Below are 23284 nucleotides of genomic sequence, written 5' to 3'. Positions count from 1 at the left end.
GTATATTGTGACAACCAATGGCAACGGATTCGACATGGGGAAAAATGAGGCAAAACTTCATCCCAATCCAGAAACTCCCGCGATGGGAAGGGGAAGGATATTGTTTGGGCCAAGTGAAAATATTAATTAATACTTACCATGTCACCCCAATGTCACTTACACGCGATAAAACTCTTTCTCCCCCCGATCTATATTGTTTGGGCCAAGTGAAAATATTAATTAATACTTACCATGTCACCCCAATGTCACTTACACGCGATAAAACTCTTTCTCCCCCTCCCTCAATATTGTTTGGGCCAAGTGAAAATATTAATTAATACTTACCATGTCACCCCAATGTCACTTACACGCGATAAAACTCTTTCTCCCCCTGATCTCTCCGCTCATCTCTCCCTCCCATTTCTCCAGCACCTACTATATTTTCGGAAAACTTTTCCGTCATCCAGCGTCACTTTCCCGAAATTATTTCACATTGTAGTCCTGCTTCCTCGGGCATTTCTTGAGGAAAAGAGGGAGTTTTGTACAGGAGTGAACATTTGTACTTTTGAGTTTTGAGACATTGGGGATCAGCAATTCAGCAAGCTTTTGTTTTGTGTAGCTTTTGTCTTGGTGCATAGTTATACCAACCCTCTTACCCACTCCTCCCTTCTCTATCTGCCTCCCTCTCTCTCTCTCCCTCTTCTCTCTCTCTCTCTCTCTCTCTCTCTCTCTCTCTCTCTCTCTCTCTCTCTCTCTCTCTCTCTCTTTCTGTCTCTCTCACTCTCCCTCTCTCTCATTTCAGACGGATTTAGAAAATTTATTACTTTTGTAAGGTCTTGTCGGAACTAAAACGGGTGTGCTTATTTTGACGTTTATATCTACCCGCATTGCATTGGAAATATTGAATCTTGAAGCAATAAAAATCTGCAAGTACGAGAATGTAACTAGACAGGATGTATGTATCAGCACGGTGTCTAATATACAGAGTGTAAAGTCCCTCGTGTCCATTTAGGAAGTATCAGTTAAATCAGTTTCATACAATAGTATTTATCTTGATTCGAGTTTCACATTAATTTCGTGTGTCAGAAAGGGTTAAGTTAGGTTATTTAGCCTTTTTTACATGCAATCTTTCAAAACTCGATGAACCAAAAGAGTTTGGTCCAAGCTTTTCAATGTTCAAAGCTGAGCGCAGAACTCTTCGAGACAATCCATAGCATGATCATTTTATTACAAAAGAAACAGCAACATAAACATGTACAAACACTCACGCAATCTCACAAAGCAAAACAAAACCTCGAAACCTTGACTTGTTGAGACAGTGAAGAACAGCTAGGGGCCCAAGATAAAATAATAATAGATGTTCATCTGTCATCTCTTTGCTCGATAGAAAAGTACGGATAAGATGGTTCGATTCCCGTTAAAGCTTGGAAAAGTTGCTCTGAGGTAAGTGACATCGAAAATCATAACCCTAATAAAGCACGGGTCTTCAACTTTTTCAATGCAGGAAAACAGGCATGCGGGATGAGCGCAGGACTCTCCGAGACAATCCATAGCATGATCATTTTATTACAAAAGAAACAGCAACATAAACATCTACAAACACTCACGCAATCTCACAAAACAAAACAAAACCTGGAAACCTTGACTCTTGTTAAGACAGTGAAGAACAGCTAGGGGCCCAAGATAAATAATAATAAATGTTCATCTGTCATGTCTTTACTCGATAGAAAAGTACGGATAAGATAGTTCGATTCCCGTTAAAGCTTGGAAAAGTTGCTCTAAGGTAAGGTAAGTGACATCGAAAATCATAATCCTAAAATGAAGGGGTCGGCAACTTTTTCAATGCAGGAAAACAGGCCCACGGGCGCTTTGTTGCCGACTCCTACTATAAGGTTTTAGAGAAAGAAAACACAAGACATGGAAACAGTAATAAAAAAAATAAACTGAAAAACTCACCTTGAAGCGGCGTGGTTTGACCAGGAACTTTGAAAGACGATGAAGAGGAATTGGTAGTCGGCTCAGATTTGGTGGTCCGCCGGTACGATTCCAGCTCTCGGAGATGATTGGTAAATGGAGATTCTAGGAACTGCCTTTGACCCAGGGATATCGATCGGAACTGATGGGGCTGCCCTGCTGAACATACAGAACCCACTGCAACCATAAATATAACAGACCTTTGTATTGGAGAACTATCTATTCCAGTGATTCCCAAATGAACGCTCCGCTGCCCCTTTACTGTATTTTATATGATCTTCCCGGGGGTCTTAAAGTCCTTCCCGGCCCCCTCGGGGTACCGTGGACCCTAGTTTGGGAATCACTGATCTATTCCATGAAGAAGTTCGCACTTTACATTTGACACTTTGCAGTAGTCATGATGTAATATTATAGTTATAGAGGAGAACATTGGAGAGAGATGCAGTGAACAACAGATTTGAGTGGAGGAGGATATATAGTTGAGGAGGTAAAGCCCCACCCCGGACTGTAGTGCCACTTGGTAAGGTAAGGGTAAGAGAAGAACATTGAAGAGTTTTTAGAGAGATCCAACTCGATAGATCGTTTTTACGTTAAAACGCTTGCGAAATGCGAAGCGCAAAGTACGAAGCTGCTTTCAGGAAGAGGCTCTCTAGGTCTTACGAGTAAATAATGTAAATATACATAAATACTATTGTTATGGTAATATATAGAACTACGGTAGGTACTATTTTTCTATTAGATAATAAACTATCACACGGTTTGTTTCAAACCAGGATGAGCATTGACCATTATCAGTATCAAAAATCCCTAGACGTCAATATTCGAGAGCAGTGTATAAAATTCTCACCACTACAGGCTACAGCTATCTCGAGTAAATTGAGCTCTAGTAAATATGTGTATACAGGATGGAGAAGAAAAGAATTTTAATGAATTTTTTGATTTGGCAAAGGACAAGTGCCAAATCTTGATTGACAAATCCAACTCTGTCACAGAGAAAAACAGGGGATGCGGATAGCAGAAATCCCATAACAAGTTTTCATCCTGTTGAGATGAGACTGAAAAGTCTCTTTGCCACAGAAGTTCAAATGAAGTCCTTGAGGGTTTAGGTAAAATTTGCCATGTTATGGCAACTTTTACAGTACAGTTCTCAAAAATGGCTGCCAATAAAATACAAAACTTGGTCTACACACGATGCTGCTTTCAGGAAGAGGCTCTCTAGATCTTACGAGTAAATAATGTAAATATACATAAATACTATTGTTATGGTAATAGACAGAACTACGGTAGGTACTATTTTTCTATTAGATAATAAACTATCACACGGTTTGTGTCAAACCAGGATGAGCATTGACCATTATCAGTATCAAAAATCCCCAGACGTCAATATTCGAGAGCCGTGTAGAAAATTCTCACCACTACAGGTACACGTCTACACCCCACATCATTGTGACTCCCATTCCCATATGACCAGACTGACTTGCTGATGAGTCTGATGACCCATCCTGTAAGAATCATAAGAAAGCCACCAAGTTTCCGTTCTCACCGAGATAAAAACAAATCAACCACACAGAAAACTGATTTGTGAAAAGCGAGTGAAAAAATTCCTGTAAGAATCATAAGAAAGCCACCAAGTTTCCGTTCTCACCGAGATAAAAACAAATCAACCACACAGAAAACTGATTCGTGAAAAGCGAGTGAAAAAATAGAAATAATCTTCATGAAAAAAAGTTATGAGACTACTTCTCGCGGATAGGAATTAACCCGTTCCAGAGCAAAGGCCATTTCCGTTTCACTCGATTTACAGCTGAAAAGTCAGTAATTATAATTGCTAATTTATTATGACCCCTACAGCCTATTTATTATGACCCCTACAGCCCCTTCGAACGTGTCAACTACCTATTCGCAGCTTAATGATCGTTGTCTTCTACTGTTTTTACTGACCAATAATATTGACTTTTGCAAAGACTTTGAACTGTATTGTTCCATTTCATAAAATTTGTTAAAAAGTGACTTCTACCAAAACCACCTTCGAACGTGTCAACTACCTATTCGCAGCTTAATGATCGTTGTCTTCTACTGTTTTTACTGACCCATAATATTGACTTTTGCAAAGACATTGAACTGTATTGTTCCATTTCATAAAATTTGTTAAAAAGTGACTTCTACCAAAACCATAAATGTTAACATTGTTAACCCATAGAATGTACGTATACTAGCTCGAAATGATCAGACCTCTCTGACCTCAAATAGAGCCTCTTGGACCAAAAAGGGTTAATTATTGATAACAGGACGTATTATTATTTTGATAAATCCTTAACATCTGGGAATCTAGTAGTCGTTGGTATACTAGCTCGAAATGATCAGACCTCTCTGACCTCAAATAGAGCCTCTTGGACCAAAAAGGGTTAATTATTGATAACAGGACGTATCATTATTTTGATAAATCCTTAACATCTGGGAATCTAGTAGTCGTTTTCAAGTGATGAACATTTACGAAATCCCCTCGAAATTCTTTGAAAATCCTGTATTCCTCAAACCAATCTTCTCATGAAGCTTTAAAAGTCAAAGTGATGTAGAAAGACAAAAGGTACCTATTTTGATAAATCCTTAACATCTGGGAATCTAGTAGTCGTTTTCAAGTGATGAACATTTACGAAATCCCCTCGAAATTCTTTGAAAAGCCTGTATTCCTCAAACCAATCTTCTCATGAAGCTTTAAAAGTCAAAGTGATGTAGAAAGACAAAAGGTAGGTATATTCGGGATTGATTGCAAATTAACTCGAAATTCTTTGAAAATCCTGTATTCCTCAAACCAATCTTCTCATGAAGCTTTAAAAGTCAAAGTGATGTAGAAAGACAAAAGGTATTCGGGAAATGTGATTGGATAGTTGGATTGATTGCAAATTAAGATTCGCATAAATTAGTGGATGTGCAAACTCTCCCTTCATTAAATTCAATATTAAAATGAAGTCTTCTCTTGTTCTGTGTTCTGGAAGAAGAATAAAATGTTCTTCTTCACGTATTCTTTGTCACACTGGGTAACTTTTCCGGGTCTTCTCTTGTTCTGTGTTCTGGAAGAAGAATAAAAGGTTCTTCTTCACGTATTCTTTGTCACACTGGGTAACTTTTCCGGAACAAAAAGTAACAAACATTCTTCAGGTCTGCATTGCCACCTCGCCAGATATGGTATGGATAATTTGTGTTTTTTTATTTGAGCAGAAACAAACATTCTTCAGGTCTGCATTGCCACCTCGCCAGATATGGTATGGATAATTTGTGTTTTTTTATTTGAGCAGAAATAAATTTCACATCTCACTGATTCGCTATCAAGTCAAACATGAAAATTTCTGTATTATGTTCGTGTTGATAAAATTTTATCATTTACCTATACTTTATACGTTTGCATATCTTTGAAACCTAATATTTCGTACAGGATGGTCTCAATAAATTGGTTTCCTGTTGATAAAATTTTATCATTTACCTATACTTTATACGTTTGCATATCTTTGAAACCTAATATTTCATACAGGATGGTCTCAGTAAATTGGTTTCTTTAAACGTTATAGGTACAGAAAGGTACTATGGGATATGCGAGTACCTATAACTTAACTATTTTAGTCTCCTGTTGATAAAATTTTATCATTTACCTATACTTTATACGTTTGCATATCTTTGAAACCTAATATTTCATACAGGATGGTCTCAGTAAATGAGTAAATTGGTTTCTTAAAACGTTATAGGTACAGAAAGGTACTATGGGATATGCGAGTACCTATAACTAACTATTTTAGTCTCTAGGAAAAGATGGAGACCCATTTTGGGATGTTTTAAAGGCGTTTTTAGAAGATATATTTCAACGGGTCTTCAAGCCCCAGATTAACTCTAAGGCCTGAGTTGGTTAAACACTAAACAGTTAAGGAAACCTATCTATCAATACCCACTTCAATAAGTTATTTTACTTTGCAAAGAAATAAGGAGTATGGAGACCCATTTTGGGATGTTTTAAAGGCGTTTTTAGAAGATATTTCAACGGGTCTTCAAGCCCCAGATTAACTCTAAGGCCTGAGCTGGTTAAACACTAAACAGTTAAGGAAACCTATCTATCAATACCCACTTCAATAAGTTATTTTACTTTGCAAAGAAACAAGGAGGCAAGAGGGCACTTTAAATAACAAAGGAGTCAATCCAGTGGCATCATTAGAATATTAAACGAAATTCTTTTTGGAAAAGAAAATTAAATTTCAAAAGGGAGGTGACTTATAAAACATGTGAAACAATCACAGGAATCAGAAACCCCGTAAGTCTTTGTGTGACGTCACTCGAACTGGTGAGTAGATGTGAAGCAATTAAAACAGCACGCTTGAGGACATCAGCATTCAATCATTTAGAACACAACAGCAAAACAAAAATATCACGAGTCATAATTAACAAATAAATGAGCCATAATAGACATCAGCATTCAATCATTCAGAACACAACAGCAAACAAAAATATCACGAGTCATAATTAACAAATAAATGAGCCATAATAATGATGATGTAGAAATTGAGCGAAAATCAAACAAACACAACTGATGGTTCGGCTACCTTTAGCTCGAGCAGAATTTTCCTTGTGTTTATGTACGTATGTACGTACATACTTGTACTTGGAGATGGAAATTTCCCTTGTACCTACTGGGAGGAGAATGAGGAGATGTAATATTTCCGTCTTCTGTAAGTACCTAGATGTAACTATTTGTACTACTAAAAAGAACTAAAATTACTTAAAGATATTCTACAATCCATTTAGGTTCATAGGTTATACATACATATGTAGGTATGATTAAATATCAGAATTGCTGAGTTTAATTCGCTGCCTTCCTCCAAACACAACTGATGGTTCGGCTACCTTTAGCTCGAGCAGAATTTTCCTTGTGTTTATGTACGTACATACTTGGAGATGGAAATTTCCCTTGTACCTACTGGGTACTGGGAGGAGAATGAGGAGATGTAAAATTTCCGTCTTCTGTAAGACTGTAAGTACCTAGATGTAACTATTTGTACTAGGTACTAAAAAGAACTAAAATTACTTAAAGATATTCTACAATCCATTTAGGTTCATAGGTTATACATACATAGGTATGATTCAATATCAGAATTGCTGAGTTTAATTCGGTGCCTTCCTCAAGATGTAACTATTTGTACTAGGTACTAAAAAGAACTAAAATTACTTAAAGATATTCTACAATCCATTTAGGTTCATAGGTTATACATATACATATGTAGGTATGATTAAATATCAGAATTGCCGAGTTTAATTCGCTGCCTTCCTCCCAGACAGAACATAACATGGAATTAAGCGCTTTGAACAAAAAAATTAGACAGGCACCTTTTATTTTCTTATGCAATTACCGAAGTTTACCGTATAGGACTTTAGATTTGGGGTCTTAGGGTTATTCATACAAAGCTAAATCTATTATTTTTCGTGTACGTACACGTTGTACACCTAGGTTTCAATTAACAATAAATTGCTCATTACATACTAGTAAGGAAGAGAACTGTAAACATACATTTTTTAATTAAGAATTTATTGTATTAGATGCCTAGGTACCGTCTTATTAACTTTGGTACAAGAGATTCAGCAGAGAAAGTTTCGATTTTTTCGTAGCTTTCTAGCTTTTATTAATAGAGTAAGAAATCTGAGATCTCTTTTTTCAAATGAATTCTAGGTACCTACTTAGTTGGTAGCTCTAGTATTATTATGAATTTAATAATATTAATTTATTTTATTATTAAAATGATCAGGTGGCGAGAAAAGGAGGAATTGAATAAAACCACAAAATGATGCCTCTTACATGACATAGCGTGCTCATATAACGGACACACCATATGTACGGTAGAAACAGGTCTACCCGGCTGATATTTTTACATCGGGGTCTCTGTTTTATTGAAATTCAGACCATTGTATTGGAAATAGCTATCTCACCTACATACGTTGAATCGAATCTATTACAACTGTTTGATTGTCTGCAGTGTATGTTTTGTGCTTGTTGCGAGGAACAACTGGGTTCTGGAAAAGTCTTGTTGTCATGTTTGTGATCATGATCATAAAATGTTGTCAAGTAGCATACATGCAAGCCTATGTGCAACAAAACAACTGAGGGTATCGATAAAACTATTTACTATTGCAATAGAAAATGCCACGGCTGCATATAGATGCCTAGAAATCAAAGAAATCACGAAAATCAGGAAAGATCTCGGTCAAGGGAATGATGACCGTTCTAACAACAAGTGGTCCTAATGATGTCCAACCTAATTACTCGTCAATATTCAATAATGTGCACCTATAGATTCCTACTTCCACAACACAAACCTAGCGGGTAATTGGTCCTCACATTTCCTCCCCAGATTTATGTCAAGAGGTTACAAGATCAATGTTTTGCTTCAACTGCGATCATAATGGCCTGTGTCGAATCGGACATTGAAGAATCAAAACAACATTCAGATCGCTAGGTGTAAATCGGATGTCTATATGCTCATCACGAGAAGAATTGACACCAAACAGGCAGAAAAACAGATGGACAAGGAGTCGATTTGGTTGATGAAACCCTGACATAAAATGTTGAAAATAATGAGACAAATTTCTTTGCCCTAGAATAAAAAATGAAACGGATTTGTCCCTCTTAATCGGCCTTCAGTTTTCTCCAGTCCCAATTTGGATTTTGGGCCTCAAGGTATAAACACTATTAAACACACTGCCCTCAAGTCACATGAGCTCATGTGAGAGTAATGTTACATGAGCACAAGTGGTCCTAATGATGTCCAACCTAATTACTCGTCAATATTCAATAATGCGCACCTAGATTCCTACTTCCACAAACCTAGCGGGTAATTGGTCCTCACATTTCCTCCCCAGATTTATGTCAAGAGGTTACAAGATCAATGTTTTGCTTCAACTGCGATCATAATGGCCTGTGTCGAATCGGACATTGAAGAATCAAAACAACATTCAGATCGCTAGGTGTAAATCGGATGTCTATGCTCATCACGAGAAGAATTGACACCAAACAGGCAGAAAAACAGATGGACAAGGAGTCGATTTGGTTGATGAAAGCCTGACATAAAATTTAATGTTGAAAATAATGAGACAAATTTCTTTGCCCTAGAATAAAAAAGGAAACGGATTTGTCCCTCTTAATCGGCCTTCAGTTTTCTCCAGTCCCAATTTGGATTTTGGGCCTGAAGGTATAAACACACTGCCCTCAAGTCACATGAGCTCATGTGATATCAACTCTACCCCAGTCAACGGCTTGTCAGAAAGCTGTCAAATACCACAACTAGTGAATTGTTTCAGTATTTTGAAATTAAAATGCATATTTCTGAGTTTGTACATTTGCTTGTGGAAATTTTCAGCAAAATATGGTAGATATAGAAAAAAAATTGTATGACCGTACCTATTAATCAAATTATTGTTTGGGTACCTATTAGCCTATTACTTATTTGGAAAAATATTCGCAACATACAGCGTGTTCCAGAAGAATAATTATTCCAGACATAATATATCTTACACCAGCAAGTGAAGAAGGTGAATATTCTTTTCAGGATATGTTCGAAATTTTTACTTCTACCCACAGTTTGGTGTCTACATAAAATCTATTTGTAGACATAAAAATTGCAAATAGGTAGGTATGTTCCAGAATCACAATCTGAATCTGGGGAACCAGATGTTTCGAGGAGCTTGTGGCTGACACATCACAAGTGTGGCGTACACTATCACCCTAATTCCACAAGAGGTACTTACATAATAACACACATGAGAATGTGAATATTAAAGAGACAAGATGATACATATTATCAACATTGTCGCGTAGTGAAAAGGGTAAAAGAAAATAATATTTAATTAATTAATCAAAACAAGTTAATTCTCAGAAATTTTACTGACTCATGATACAATTTTAATTTTGTAAACACGTGCTTTGGATGAATCATTAGCATAAATCAACACCGTTTGTAATGTCTTGTGATTAATACTTATAACCAAATTTGAACCATAATTAGGGATAAATTGAAGGGATTATCTATAGACTAGGTCAGAATAAAACATATTGAATTCAAATGAGTAGGTGCAACCATCAGTATCGTATGACCATACCTGAAGAGATGGATTGAATACTTACGTGTTTTCGACCGCGGCTCTCTAGGACCGTCGACAGTAACTTTGATAGCTTTGGTATATGTGGTCACTTGGGGCGGACAAGTCCCGATGGTAATGGTAATGCTAAAACTTTTCCCTGTAACAGAACGAAGAAAAAAATCACACAAATTAATAATAATATTAATTATCAATGAATAGTGTTATAAGGGTAATGTTATAAGGCTAGATTACCTAGGTAATATTGATTATTGTCCTTAGAACACTGGCTCTCACAAATTTCTTGCTGATCTGGTGCCAGAAATAGATATAAAGCTCCATCAAATGGCAAAGACTCTACCCTCGAATTTTGAAACCTCGGAGTGAAAGGCGAATTTCAAATGATTATGCATAGTGTTAAAATGCATTGACGATAATCTGACTTTATGCACTCATTGTCTTTGTTGCTATAGGCGGCTCAGTAGTTAACGAAAAGAAGATCCTCAGCCCAGAAACCGCAGACGCACCACAAACTTTTTTGAAAACCCTAGTACCTACTCGAGCTAGACTGACGGCACCTCACGCTTTCAAGCCCACGCCTTGACAGAGGGCAGTGATGGGCCCAAAATCACACAACAGACTTACATACCAAAAGGTATGTCCAAACATAGTCGACCGGCCGTCGATCGACGACAATCGATTATGTGGGGACATAGGAGAATGGGAGCTGAGACATCTCCACTAATTAACAAAGAAGAATCGGAGTCTAGGCATCTCCACCAATAAGTACATACAAGGAGGATGGGATTTGAGACATCTCCAACAATAAAGCTCAATAGATCATAGTCATCTATATTATTTTGTGTTTGACATTGGTAGGCGCTATGATTCTAAAGAGAAGATTGTAAATCACAAGCATATATCTACATATCAAAGAACGCTTATGCTATCAGGCTGAATTCCAATGACTTCTTATGTTCTTTCAGTTTACTTTTCTAGTTGATCTTTTCCAATAGATCATAGTCATGTATATTATTTTGTATTTGACATTGGTAGGCGCTATAATTCTATTAAAGAGAAGATTGTAAATCACAAGCATATATCTACAATAATCTACATACATCAAAGAACATTTACATCGACCTTGCTAGCAATGGTGATATCGGTGAAGAAATATCATCGAAGGTACCATTTAATATTTTACACCTCCTCTACATACTTTTTTACAACATCTAGGCAGATAATTTTGATATGCACTTCACTTACATAATTGAGAATCTACGTTTCAGCAGAAAGAACCTTGATATTCATAGCGCACTTTTCGTGGGAGCTGAGACATCTCCACCAATAAATTTAAGAAGAAGCGGAGTTTAGGCATCTCCACCAATGAGTTAAAACGAATGGGAGTCTAGGGATCTCCAAGTATTTCAATTACCTTTGGTCTTAGATGTAACATCTTAATTTAGTAAAACTTGTAAATCTCGAATAAATCAAGGGGGTAGCAACTGGCAAATCCATCTGACAAACTGTTCGTGATGTCTACCTGTCACCCTGTATAGATCTACAGGTATGTTCTGAACAAACCTAATGAAGTGTGTAAAAATCTGGAAAAAATATGAAAGGGAGCTGAGACATCTCCACCAATAAATTTAAGAAGAAGCGGAGTTTAGGCATCTCCACCAATGAGTTAAAACGAATGGGAGTCTAGGCATCTCCAAGTATTTCAATTACCTTTGGTCTTAGATGTAACATCTTAATTTAGTAAAATTTGTAAATCTCGAATAAATCAAGGGGGTAGCAACTGGCAAATCCATCTGACAAACTGTTCGTGATGTCTACCTGTCACCCTGTAAAGATCTACAGGTATGTTCTGAACAAACCTAATGAAGTGTGTAAAAATCTGGAAAAAATATGAAGGAGTGACAGAGACCGAGATAGTGCTCACGAAGAACGAACAGAAATATTAATAAACTCCACGAACAAGAGAGAGATAACACGATGAAAGAAAGGAGAAGGATGATGAATGATAGTGTGTAACCATTGAGTGGAGAGCCAGAAACTCTATCGTTCATTAGTTCTTCTTCCTTTCCAAATGAACATCTTCCAAAACAATTGCTGTGGTACCTATCATTGAACAATAAATTTCATAACCATTGAGTGGAGAGCCAGAAACTCTATCGTTCATTAGTTCTTCTTCCTTTCCAAATGAACATCTTCCAAAACAATTGCTGTGGTATCATTGAACAATAAATTTCATAAAAAAAACCGCTCTTTGATAGTTTTTCGAATTTTCTTTTACGATATTTTTTAGTTTATTTATTTTTTCAATTAAAATACCTTTTCAGTTTTTTTTCTGGTATTGTACCTAATCCTTTGATTTCAAGCATATTTTTGGTGAAGTTCTACATTTAACTGGTGATGGTGTATAAGGATTTTGACATTTTGTTTGTTATTTATTTAATTAATTAATAATGTACAATTAACATTGAGTTATATCCTATTGGAACGAGTTTCAAGTTTGAGTTAATTTATTATTGTTTTACGGTAACATGAGTGTCATTTCAGTATCGTACATACCACGTAGTATGTGTAGGTAACGGTTGTACCTCATGCTTTTTTCTTACGTTACAATTTTTGCGATATTTTTGTCACAATAGTGAGATACAACCTGATTCTTCATGATTAACTTGTGATTTATAAAGAACTGTCCATTGAGAATCAAGGAGTTCATTAGGAGCATAAAATTGGATAACGTGATTTAGTTTTCAAGAAGAAGTGTAAACAAATCACAAATGGTGCGAAATGTGATCCTAGAAATGAAACTTTCATAGCACTGTGGATATTACCGTTGTTAATAAGAGATTTAACAAATTCGGCAATAGTTCTAACAATTAGACATTAATTTTTAAAATCTGTAGGTAAAAACTGTGTTCACCCCAAAGTGTAGAAGGGTCGACAGAACGAGTTTCAAGTTTGAGTTAATTTATTATTGTTTTACGGTAACATGAGTGTCATTTCAGTATCGTACATACCACGTAGTATGTGTTAGGTAACGGTTGTACCTCATGCTTTTTTCTTACGTTTCAATTTTTGCGATATTTTTGTCACAATAGTGAGATACAACCTGATTCTTCATGATTAACTTGTGATTTATAGAGAACTGTCCATTGAGAATCAAGGAGTTCATTAGGAGCATAAAATTGGATAACGTGATTTAGTTTTCAAGAAGAAGAAGTGTAAACAAATCTCAAATGGTGCGAAATGTGATCCTAGAAATGAAACTTTCATAGCACTGTGGATATTACCGTTCTTAATAAGAGATTTAACAAATTCGGCAGCAGTTCTAACAATTAGACATTAATTTTTAAAATCTGTAGGTACAAAACTGTGTTCACCCCAAAGTGTAGAAGGGTCGACGGACGAAATCAGAGATCTCCATGCATCTGCCGAATGTGACAATGAGTTCTGACCTTTCTGGAGGTCATCTGCATTTTACAAGAGTAAATCTCTGTGAAGGTGAGAGATAATGCAAATGATTTTTGCAAGATCGTCATCATTGATTTTATGATCCATAGCAATGTTTTTCAGACGTGCAGTTAGAGTGGGAGTTTAGGCATCTCCACTACTTATTAAGAATTGGATATGGGGGGAACCTTACAGTTTCGTTTAGTGGAATATAGCCATCTTCACTAAGTACCTACCTACATAGTAGGAATTAGGTTATGGTTTGGACCTCTTACAGGTACAGTGTTTAGGTGTGTCTACTAGTAGCTATTGGATGCGAATGTCAGCTCCCATGGCGTAGTGGTCATTGCGCTCGCCTTGCACGCGGAAGACCCGGGTTCGATTCCCGGCGGAGTCAAGAAATTTGTATCATGCAAATGATTGAAGATCATCATCATTGATTTTATGATCCATAGCAATGTTTTTCAGACGTGCAGTTAGAGTGGGAGTTTAGGCATCTCCACTACTTATTAGGAATTGGATATGGGGGATCCTACAGTTTTGTTTAGTGGAATTTAGCCATCTCCACTAAGTACCTACATAGTAGGAATTAGATTATGGTTTGGACCTTTTATATAGGTACAGTGTTTAGGTGTGTCTACTAGTAGCTGTTGGATGCAAATGGTACAATGTTATTTTGGGTGGGGAGTTGAGGCATCTCCACTAGTAGAAATTAAAACGTGCGAAATTTTTAGCACCTCCTCCAAGGAATAATGAGTTTGGTGTTGTAGACATCTCCACTAACTCATGTTAGGCAGTTACCTACTTGTTATAAGAGCATGAGAAAGATTGCAATCGGTCCAATTTTTCTTCTATACCTATTTACCGGATCCTACAGTTTTGTTTAGTGGAATTTAGCCATCTCCACTAAGTACCTACATAGTAGGAATTAGATTATGGTTTGGACCTTTTATAGGAACAGTGTTTAGGTGTGTCTATTAGTAGCTATTGGATCCGAAATGTACAATGTTGTTTTGGGTGGGGAGTTGAGGCATCTCCACTAGTAGAAATTAAAACGTGCGAAATTTTTAGCACCTCCACCAAGGAATAATGAGTTTGGTGTTGTAGACATCTCCACTAACTCATGTTAGGCAGTTACCTACTCGTTATAAGAGCATGAGAAAGACTGCAATCGGTCCAATTTTTTTTTCTATACTTATTTACCTATAGTATTCTAAAGAATCCTTCTTAGCTTTTACTTGTAGTATTCTAAAGTAGGAGAAATGAAATTTTCTACTATCTTCAATATGGCTGATGAATTTTTTTAGTACCTACCTACGAGTATGTAGGTCGACGGACGAAATCAGAGATCTCCATGCATCTGCCGAATGTGACAATGAGTTCTGACCTTTCTGGAGGTCATCTGCATCATCATCACGCCGGCAAAAAGAGAAGACGACATGCGGAATCCACGGCAAATAATGAGGCTAACAACACCAATGAGGAGCTTTGGTGGACGGAACGGGTACTATGTGAAATACAAGCAGAACATCCAGGGGAGCTTGTCAGGACAGGCAGTCCCTACTTCCTATGCTCTGCCTTACCAAATGCTTCTTAGCTTTTACTTGTAGTATTCTAAAGTAGGAGAAATGAAATTTTCTACTATCTTCAATATGGCTGATGAATTTTTTTAGTAGGTACCTACCTACAAGTATGTACTTGTACATTGTACAGGTAAGAATTATAAGCAAGTACGAGACTGAATTTTATATTTATTACAAATTCGTTGCTGGTTACGTTGCGCTTCATGGCAATATGGCGTTCGTGATTTAAGTAGTCTCCCAGTGGCGGATTATTAGTATAGACGTCTAAATTTATTACAAATTCGTTGCTGGTTACGTTGCGCTTCATGGCAATATGGCGTTCGTGATTTAAGTAGTCTCCCAGTGGCGGATTATTAGTGGAGACGTCTAAATCCCTATTTTTACTTTCTATAATTTTCTCCGGTTGTTAGTGGATATGCCTAGACTTCCATTCGTTTTAGCTCATTGGTGGAGATGCCTACCCTCCCATTCTCCTTAGCTTTATTAGTGGAGATGTCTCAGCTCCTATTCTGCTTGTACTTATTGGTGAAGATGCCTGGGGCCTGGACATAGATCCTTCTTTACTAATTAGTGGAGATATCTCAGCTCCCATTCTTCATTGTTTTTTTTTTCTGGTTATTAGTGGAGATGCTTACACTCCGATTCTTGCCTAAAATCCCAGTTTTCACAATACAGATTTCTCATTATATTTATCAGGCACAGTATATGTTTTTCTTGGTTTCTTGGTTTTAGTTTCGTTTGTTCGCAACTATGACTGTGTCAATGTTCAACAATAATATACATGACTATGATCTATTGGAAAAGATCAACTAGAAAAGTAAACTGAAAGAACATAAGAAGTCATTGGAATTCAGCCTGATAGCATAAGCGTGTGTCTAATCAAATGAAACTTAATCAGAGGAACAGGAATATAGCATCAATATTTGAACCGGTTTATAAAAACTGCTAGACTGAAAAAAATTATCATCACAGAGATTCATAACATCAGGGAGAGAAAAATCATTGTTAATATACCTACTGTGTTTTCCGCAGCTGAAAAAAGACTGAAAATTCCAAGTAGGTAATAAGTTAAACCTAGTCAGACAAAGCTCATAATAATTTTCAAGGATATTGTAACCTTTTTCTTAACTTTTCATCTATAGCTTATATAGCATCAATATTTGAACCGGTTTATAAAAACTGCTAGACTGAAAAAAATAATCATCCGAGAGATTCATAACATCAGTCACAGAAAAATCATTGTTAGGTATATATTGTGTTTTCCCCAGGTGAAAAAAGACTGAAAATTCCAAGTAATAATTTAAACCTAGTCAGTCAAAGTTCATAATAATTTTCAAGGATATTGTAACCTTTTTCTTAACTTTTCAACTTTTTGTTGTTGTTGTTGTTGTTGTTGTTGTTGTTGTTGTTGTTGTTGTTGTTGTTGTTGTTGTTGTTGTTGTTATTGTTGTTTAAAAAAATTTTTTTTTTTTTTTTTTTTTTTTTTTTTTTGTTTTTTTAAAAAAAAAAAAAAAAAAAAAAAAAAAAAATAGCGTATTTCCTTTGCCGAGCCACATCTTCAAGACGTACAAAAACATAGTTATGTTGAACATCAACTTTGCCAAGTGTTCTACAATAAAGATTTAAATAGCATACACTTCTACGTACAACTTCGATCTAAGAACTTGGAGCTGGCAGATCTTTATGATTTTGTTCCTACAGTACACATTATAAGTCATCGGAATAATGTGCGGTTTTTACTATTTATTATTCATTTTCAATTATAAATTTAATTGCTATGAACATTGAACTATGAAGAAAAACGTAAAGGATAAGTTATTGTTATTATCACGCTAGAACGAAACGGCAATAATGAGATATAACTTCGTATGTCGTCAGAATAACGCACTTACCTGTATGTACTTATTGGTGGAGATGCCTAGACTCCGATTCTTCTTTGTTAATTAGTGGAGATGTCTCAGCTCCCATTCTTTATAGCTTGCTAGTGGATGTGTCTAAATCCCCATATTTTCTCTGCTCATTTGTGGAGATACGCCTAAACTCCGATTCTTGCCTAAAATCCCAGTTCTCAATACAGATTGCTCATTATTTATTAGGTATTTATCTGACACTTACCACCTACATACTGTCCCTCTCTTCCAAGGTGGAATTTGAAAATGAGTAAGTTCCTAAAAGAGATAGGTATGTGTAGATAGGTAAGGTACTGAATTTTAAAACATATTTTACACCCTTGGAGATCCCTAGACTCCCATTCGTTTTAACTCATTGGTGGAGATGCCTAAACTCCGCTTCTTCTTAAATTTATTGGTGGAGATGTCTCAGCTCCCATTCTCCTTATACTTATTAGTGGAGATGCCTAGACTCCGATTGTTCTTGGCTTTATTGTTGGAGATGTCTCAGCTCCCATCCTCCTTGTATGTACTATGTACTTATTGGTGGAGATGCCTAGACTCCGATTCTTCTTAGCTTTATTGTTGGAGATGTCTCAAATTAACAGGAATATAGCATCAATATTTGAACCGGTTTATAAAAACTGCTAGACTGAAAAAAATAATCATCCGAGAGATTCATAACATCAGTGACAGAAAAATCATTGTTAGGTATATACTGTGTTTTCCCCAGCTGAAAAGAGACTGAAAATTCCAAGTAATAATTTAAACCTAGTCAGTCAAAGAGTCAAAGTTCATAATAATTTTCAAGGATATTGTATGTATGTACTTATTGGTGGAGATGCCTAGACTCCGATTCTTCTTTGTTAATTAGTGGAGATGTCTCAGCTCCCATTCTTTATAGCTTGTTAGTGGATGTGTCTAAATTCCCATTTTTTCTCTGCTCATTTGTGGAGATATGCCTAAACTCCGATTCTTGCCTAAAATCCCAGTTCTCACTACAGATTGCTCATTATTTATTAGGTATTTATCTGACACTCACCACCTACATACTGTCCCTCTCTTAACTTAATTAGAATAGAATAGAATATACCCTGTTTATACTGCCAGAATGAGACTGAAAAGTCCGTTTACTCCCGCAGTCTAAACAAGGTCTTATGTATTTGGTACAAAATAGGTGAAAATTTTATAAAATAAAAAAACTTGCTTAAGTTTTAAAAAAAGGGGGAAAAAATAATTACCTACGTACTGTAAATGTCTAAAACATTTCATTCTTACTCATTCGGACATGACAAATGTCTGAGATGCTGTCCGACGTGAAGCTGGGGGGTCTGAAACGCATATTTCTGCACGAGATCAGGATATGCTCGATTGTCATGGATTACGTACTGTAAATGTCTAAAACATTTCATTCTTACTCATTCGGACATGACTCTTCCTTCCTATTCAATTTGCCTGTCTTATTAATCTTCATAGGTAATATTGTTTTTATAATTTTCATTTCAAACTGCGTCTAGCGTCACCCTGTATCTAATTTACAACTTTATTCTTTTTACTCTTTCTTGCTGTTCTTCATTTTTTATTGGTGGATATTCTCTTTTACCTGCACGCATGCGCAGTAGCTCTTTTCTTATCAACTGTTTAGAATTCGTATTATAAATTGTAGGTAGGTACCGTCCAATATTAGATACCTAGCGAGCTACTTCAAGCTTTAAAATTATCAATTTGATTTTGGGGTGTTAGATTTTGGCAAATAGGCAGGTATTTAATTTTTTTTTCTAGCAGGCAGGTTGATAGGTACCAATATTACCTGTAAGTTTTGGCGCAAATCCTTAGGGTATCAAATTCTTTATATTCCGTTGTCGTTATTGTTGTAGTCAAATGATTGAACAGTTGTTATAAAGAGCCGAACTGCAAAAAGAGTCTCTGTGTTGGTCTACTTCAAAGGGAGCCAAAAGCACACCTAATACGGAAGTATTGCGGTTCGTCTCCTGTGGATTTGTCAATGAATGAAAATCTCTCTATGTTTGTAAGTTTTGGCGCAAATCCTTAGGGTATCAAATTCTTTATATTCCGTTGTCGTTATTGTTGTAGTCAAATGATTGAACAGTTGTTAAAGAGCCGAACTGCAAAAAGAGTCTCTGTGTTGGTCTACTTCAAAGGGAGCCAAAAGCACACCTACGGAAGTACTGCGGTTCGTCTCCTGTGGATTTGTCAATGAATGAAAATCTCTCTATGTTATTTGATTTGCACCTGATGCCTCTGTCTGGGGTTTCGCACGTTACATGTCAGGATCAAGTGTGTAAACCACGAATTTATCAATGAAATCCCAACGCTCCAAAACCCGAAAACCGCTTGAAATCACGAAACCAAATTTGGTGTTAGAGTAGAAACCAAAAACCAAGCCTAAACAAGTCAAGTTCATTGGGAAGGCCGACCAAAGTCTAGTCTTCGTGTTTTTTCCACGTTGGAGATTTGTGGAACAACCGCGTGTGATATGCCACAAAATGTGGTGAAAATAAAATCGTGAAACGAGATAGGTGTATGGTTCATATCGTTTGTGAAAATCCTTCACAGTTTCTCTGGACCGGACAGTTAAAAATGGTGCATTAGAAAATCCAGCTAACTGTTAAAGTAAATGTCCGTCAGTTGTATCTGCTAATTTATTACAAATAATGAAAGGAATAAATCAGGAAAGGGTCTTTGTAGGTACTTAAACAAATTATGTGAGGAATTGGAAATCCTATAAAAGTAGGAAGTAGGCTACATACCAACCTATGTACTTGCATTTTGCGTGTACCGTTCTTCCACCGGGAAAACACGATTTTACCTAACACGAAAAAAGTTGAACTTACAATCACGAAACCAAATTTGGTGTTAGAGTAGAAACCAAAAACCAAGCCTAAACAAGTCAAGTTCATTGGGAAGGCCGACCAAAGTCTAAGTAGTCTTGGTGTTTTTTCCACGTTGGAGATTTGTGGAACAACCGCGTGTGATATGCCACAAAATGTGGTGAAAATAAAATCGTGAAATGAGATAGGTGTATGGTTCATATCGTTTGTGAAAATCCTTTACAGTTCCTCTGGACCGGACAGTTAGAAATGGTGCATTGGAAAATCCAGCTAACTGTTAAAGTAAATGTCCGTCAGTTGTATCTGCTAATTAATTACAAATCAAAGGAACAAATCAGGAAAGAGTCTTTGTAGGTACTTAAACAAATTATGTGAGGAATTGGAAATCCTATAAAAGTAGGAAGTAGGCATACGTACCTAATGTACTTACATTTTGCGTGTACCGTTCTTCCACCGGAAAAAACACGATTTTACCTAACACGAGAAAAGTTGAACTTATAAAAGAAACGCGACCCTGAAAATTTAACTTAGTTCTGATAAGAGGCCATCACCTTTATGCCCTAGTATTGGCGTACACCCACACAAACACAAACATGTTAGTAAGAAACCAAACTTTGTATATGAATCTTGAGAGTGCATAATCTGAAACGCGACCCTGAAAATTTAACTTAGTTCTGATAAGAGGCCATCACCTTTATGCCCTAGTATTGGCGTACACCCACACAAACACAAGTTAGTAAGAAACCAAACTTTATATGAATCTTGAGAGTGCATAATCCAACACTACTTTACATTTTTTCTATGCTGTGGGCTGTGGTTTTTCTTGAATAAAAATTTCCTAACCTGTTGAATTTCTTCAGGCGGTTGACGGCACTTGGATTGTTGTTCCGTGTTTTTCTACATGTGTTTACACTATCACCACAGAAACCAACAAACCACCATTCATAGAAATATTTTCATAGCTATCCCACATTCCATGAGGCAGGTTGGATGTAAAGTTGTTCCCGTTTAACCTGGAAGTGAGTATAGAGAGCGTAAACCTGCGTAACGGATTATATGAAGATTTTTTTAGAACAACAAAATTGTGGAATTTGGCAAAAAAATTCCCAATATTGTTGAGGAGATTAATTTGCACTTACCTAATTTTTATAACTTACAGAAAGGCACAGAAGATCGGTACAGTAGGTAGGTTCTTCCTAAATCAATATTGTCAAGAATCCAAAACTCCTAATAATATGAAGTGAGCTAATTTTAAACATTCGCATAGGTAGTTGGATTTTGGATGTCAGCAACCAGATAGACGAAGGGACAAGGACTGCCCCCTTACCTAGGGCTCAGCATAAACGCAATATTGTTGAGGAGATTAATTTGCACTTACCTAATTTTTATAACTTACAGAAAGGCACAGAAGATCGGTACAGTAGGTAGGTTCTTTCTAAATCAATATTGTCAAGAGTCCAAAACTCCTAATAATATGAAGTGAGCTAATTTTAAACATTCGCATAGGTAGTTGGATTTTGGACGTCAGCAACCAGATAAACGAAGGGACAAGGACTGCCCCCTTACCTAGGGCTCAGCATAAACGCATATGGAAACTGAATGCAGAGGAGGCACTTAGTCATGCTGTGAAATCCACAAAAGTTGTGAACAGGCTCTGCTTTACCAAAAATTAATTCATAATTTGATTGATTGAAGTTTAGGGATTTTAAATGTATTTCTGCAAAATTTAGATTTGTACAAGATAGATCTTACCTTGTAAGCTGTCCAGAAGGTATGATAGAAGCTTCTGTGTTCCATTCGGCTCATTGTAGATCTTCATATAATCCTTACTCAATGGATTCCCATGTAGTCCCAATATTTGTATTTGAAATAATTTTCCAAGCTCATAGGGCAATGTGCGTAGGTTGTTATTGTTCAAGCACAACTCTCTGAAAAATGACAATATTGGTTTTACTTAATATTAATGAAATTTTCCTAACTTTTTATCAACATAATTATTATTACACATAAATAAAAATTTTCCAAGCTCATAGGGCAATGTGCGTAGGTTGTTATTGTTCAAGCACAACTCTCTGAAAAATGACAATATTGGTTTTACTTAATGTTAATGAAATTTTCCTAACTTTTTATCAACATAATTATTATTACACATAAATAAGTACATACCTTAAATAAATAAGATCACCAATTTCTGAAGGTAGATATCTGAGTTTGTTGTTGGAGATGTCTAGAGTTCTCAGGTTGATGAGCAAAGAGATGTCACCAGACAGTCTAGTCAGATTATTGTCATTCATGTACAGAGCTGTCAAATGAGTGAATTGCCACAGGTCTGGGCTGAGGTTCTTGACAGCTCCTGGAAAAATGTAGGTGGATAAATTGAATTAATTTAGATTGGTCATTGTTTTAATAGAAGAATCCCCGTATCATATTATAATCCTTTGCTTATATTTGAAGTTTGGGTACATAGTTACATATTTATGATTTGACGAGCTTAACCACCTCTTCGTATAGCCTGACTGGGGGCTGAGAAAATCCAGCAGCATGCAATAGCCCAGATAACAACTCATCTGGATATCAACTACATGTAACATGAATAAATAAGATCACCAATTTCTGAAGGTAGATATCTGAGTTTGTTGTTGGAGATGTCTAGAGTTCTCAGGTTGATGAGCAAAGAGATATCACCAGACAGTCTAGTCAGATTATTGTCATTCATGTACAGAGCTGTCAAATGAGTGAATTGCCACAGGTCCGGGCTGAGGTTCTTGACAGCTCCTGGAAAAAAGTAGGTGGATAAATTGAATTAATTTAGCATATTGATGGTAGACTCAGTAACTTTGTGAAGGTTCATTTTAAATATCTAAAACCAGTGAAGAGTAAAAGTTATTTTCATATTTAGATGAATTAATTTACATTGGTCATTGTTTTAATAGAAGAATCCCTGTATCATAATTATTATAATCCTTTGCTTATGTTTGAAGTTTTGGTACATAGTTACATATTTATGATTTGACGAGCTTAAACACCTCTTCGTATAGCCTGACTGGGGGCTGGGAAAATCCAGCAGCATGCAATAGCCCAGATAACAACTCATATGGATATCAACTACATGTAACATCGCTGAGAAAATCCAGCAGCATGCAATAGCCCAGATAACAACTCATCTGGATATCAACTACATGTAACATGTAAGTACTGTGTACTTAATATTTCTTTATGCACTATATAAAAGTGTAGAAATCTCTACTTATGTACCTGTTATCTCCATCTCTGACCAGTAAGATTTCTTCCCTGCTGCAACTTCTTCTGCAGACATAATATTGTATTGCCGTCTGTTAGAGTTTTCTTTGTTTGCTCTAGACATGATAACAACTGAAAAGAAAAATGTTTTCATGAGTGAGAAATGAGAATACATAACTTTATCCTAACAGAT

The 23284-nt window shown here is 36.3% G+C and overlaps 2 protein-coding genes across 2 annotated transcripts; one reads left to right on the top strand and one right to left on the bottom strand.

Annotated features, from left to right (window-relative positions):
* Window positions 1-13167: 13167 nt before the first annotated feature.
* Window positions 13168-15124, top strand: LOC113467359 (protein lozenge-like). The gene is made up of 2 exons (XM_026823483.1): window positions 13168-13542; window positions 14925-15124. Exons 1-2 carry the CDS (start codon window positions 13500-13502, stop codon window positions 15122-15124), a joined length of 243 nt encoding a protein of 80 aa, XP_026679284.1. The 5' UTR covers window positions 13168-13499.
* A 5735-nt stretch (window positions 15125-20859) lies between these two features.
* On the bottom strand, window positions 20860-23221 carry LOC103509042 (CCR4-NOT transcription complex subunit 6-like). The gene is made up of 5 exons (XM_026823482.1): window positions 23107-23221; window positions 22018-22204; window positions 21858-21923; window positions 21604-21779; window positions 20860-20864 (listed from the first exon to the last, which is right to left on the bottom strand). Exons 1-5 carry the CDS (start codon window positions 23213-23215, stop codon window positions 20860-20862), a joined length of 543 nt encoding a protein of 180 aa, XP_026679283.1. The 5' UTR covers window positions 23216-23221.
* Between the last annotated feature and the right edge of the window lie 63 nt (window positions 23222-23284).

Source organism: Diaphorina citri, unplaced genomic scaffold (assembly GCF_000475195.1).
Source record: "Diaphorina citri unplaced genomic scaffold, Diaci psyllid genome assembly version 1.1 scaffold460, whole genome shotgun sequence".
NCBI classification, from domain to species: domain Eukaryota; kingdom Metazoa; phylum Arthropoda; class Insecta; order Hemiptera; family Psyllidae; genus Diaphorina; species Diaphorina citri.
Note: the sequence above shows the minus strand (reverse complement) of the source record. Positions and strands in the feature narration are given on the sequence as shown.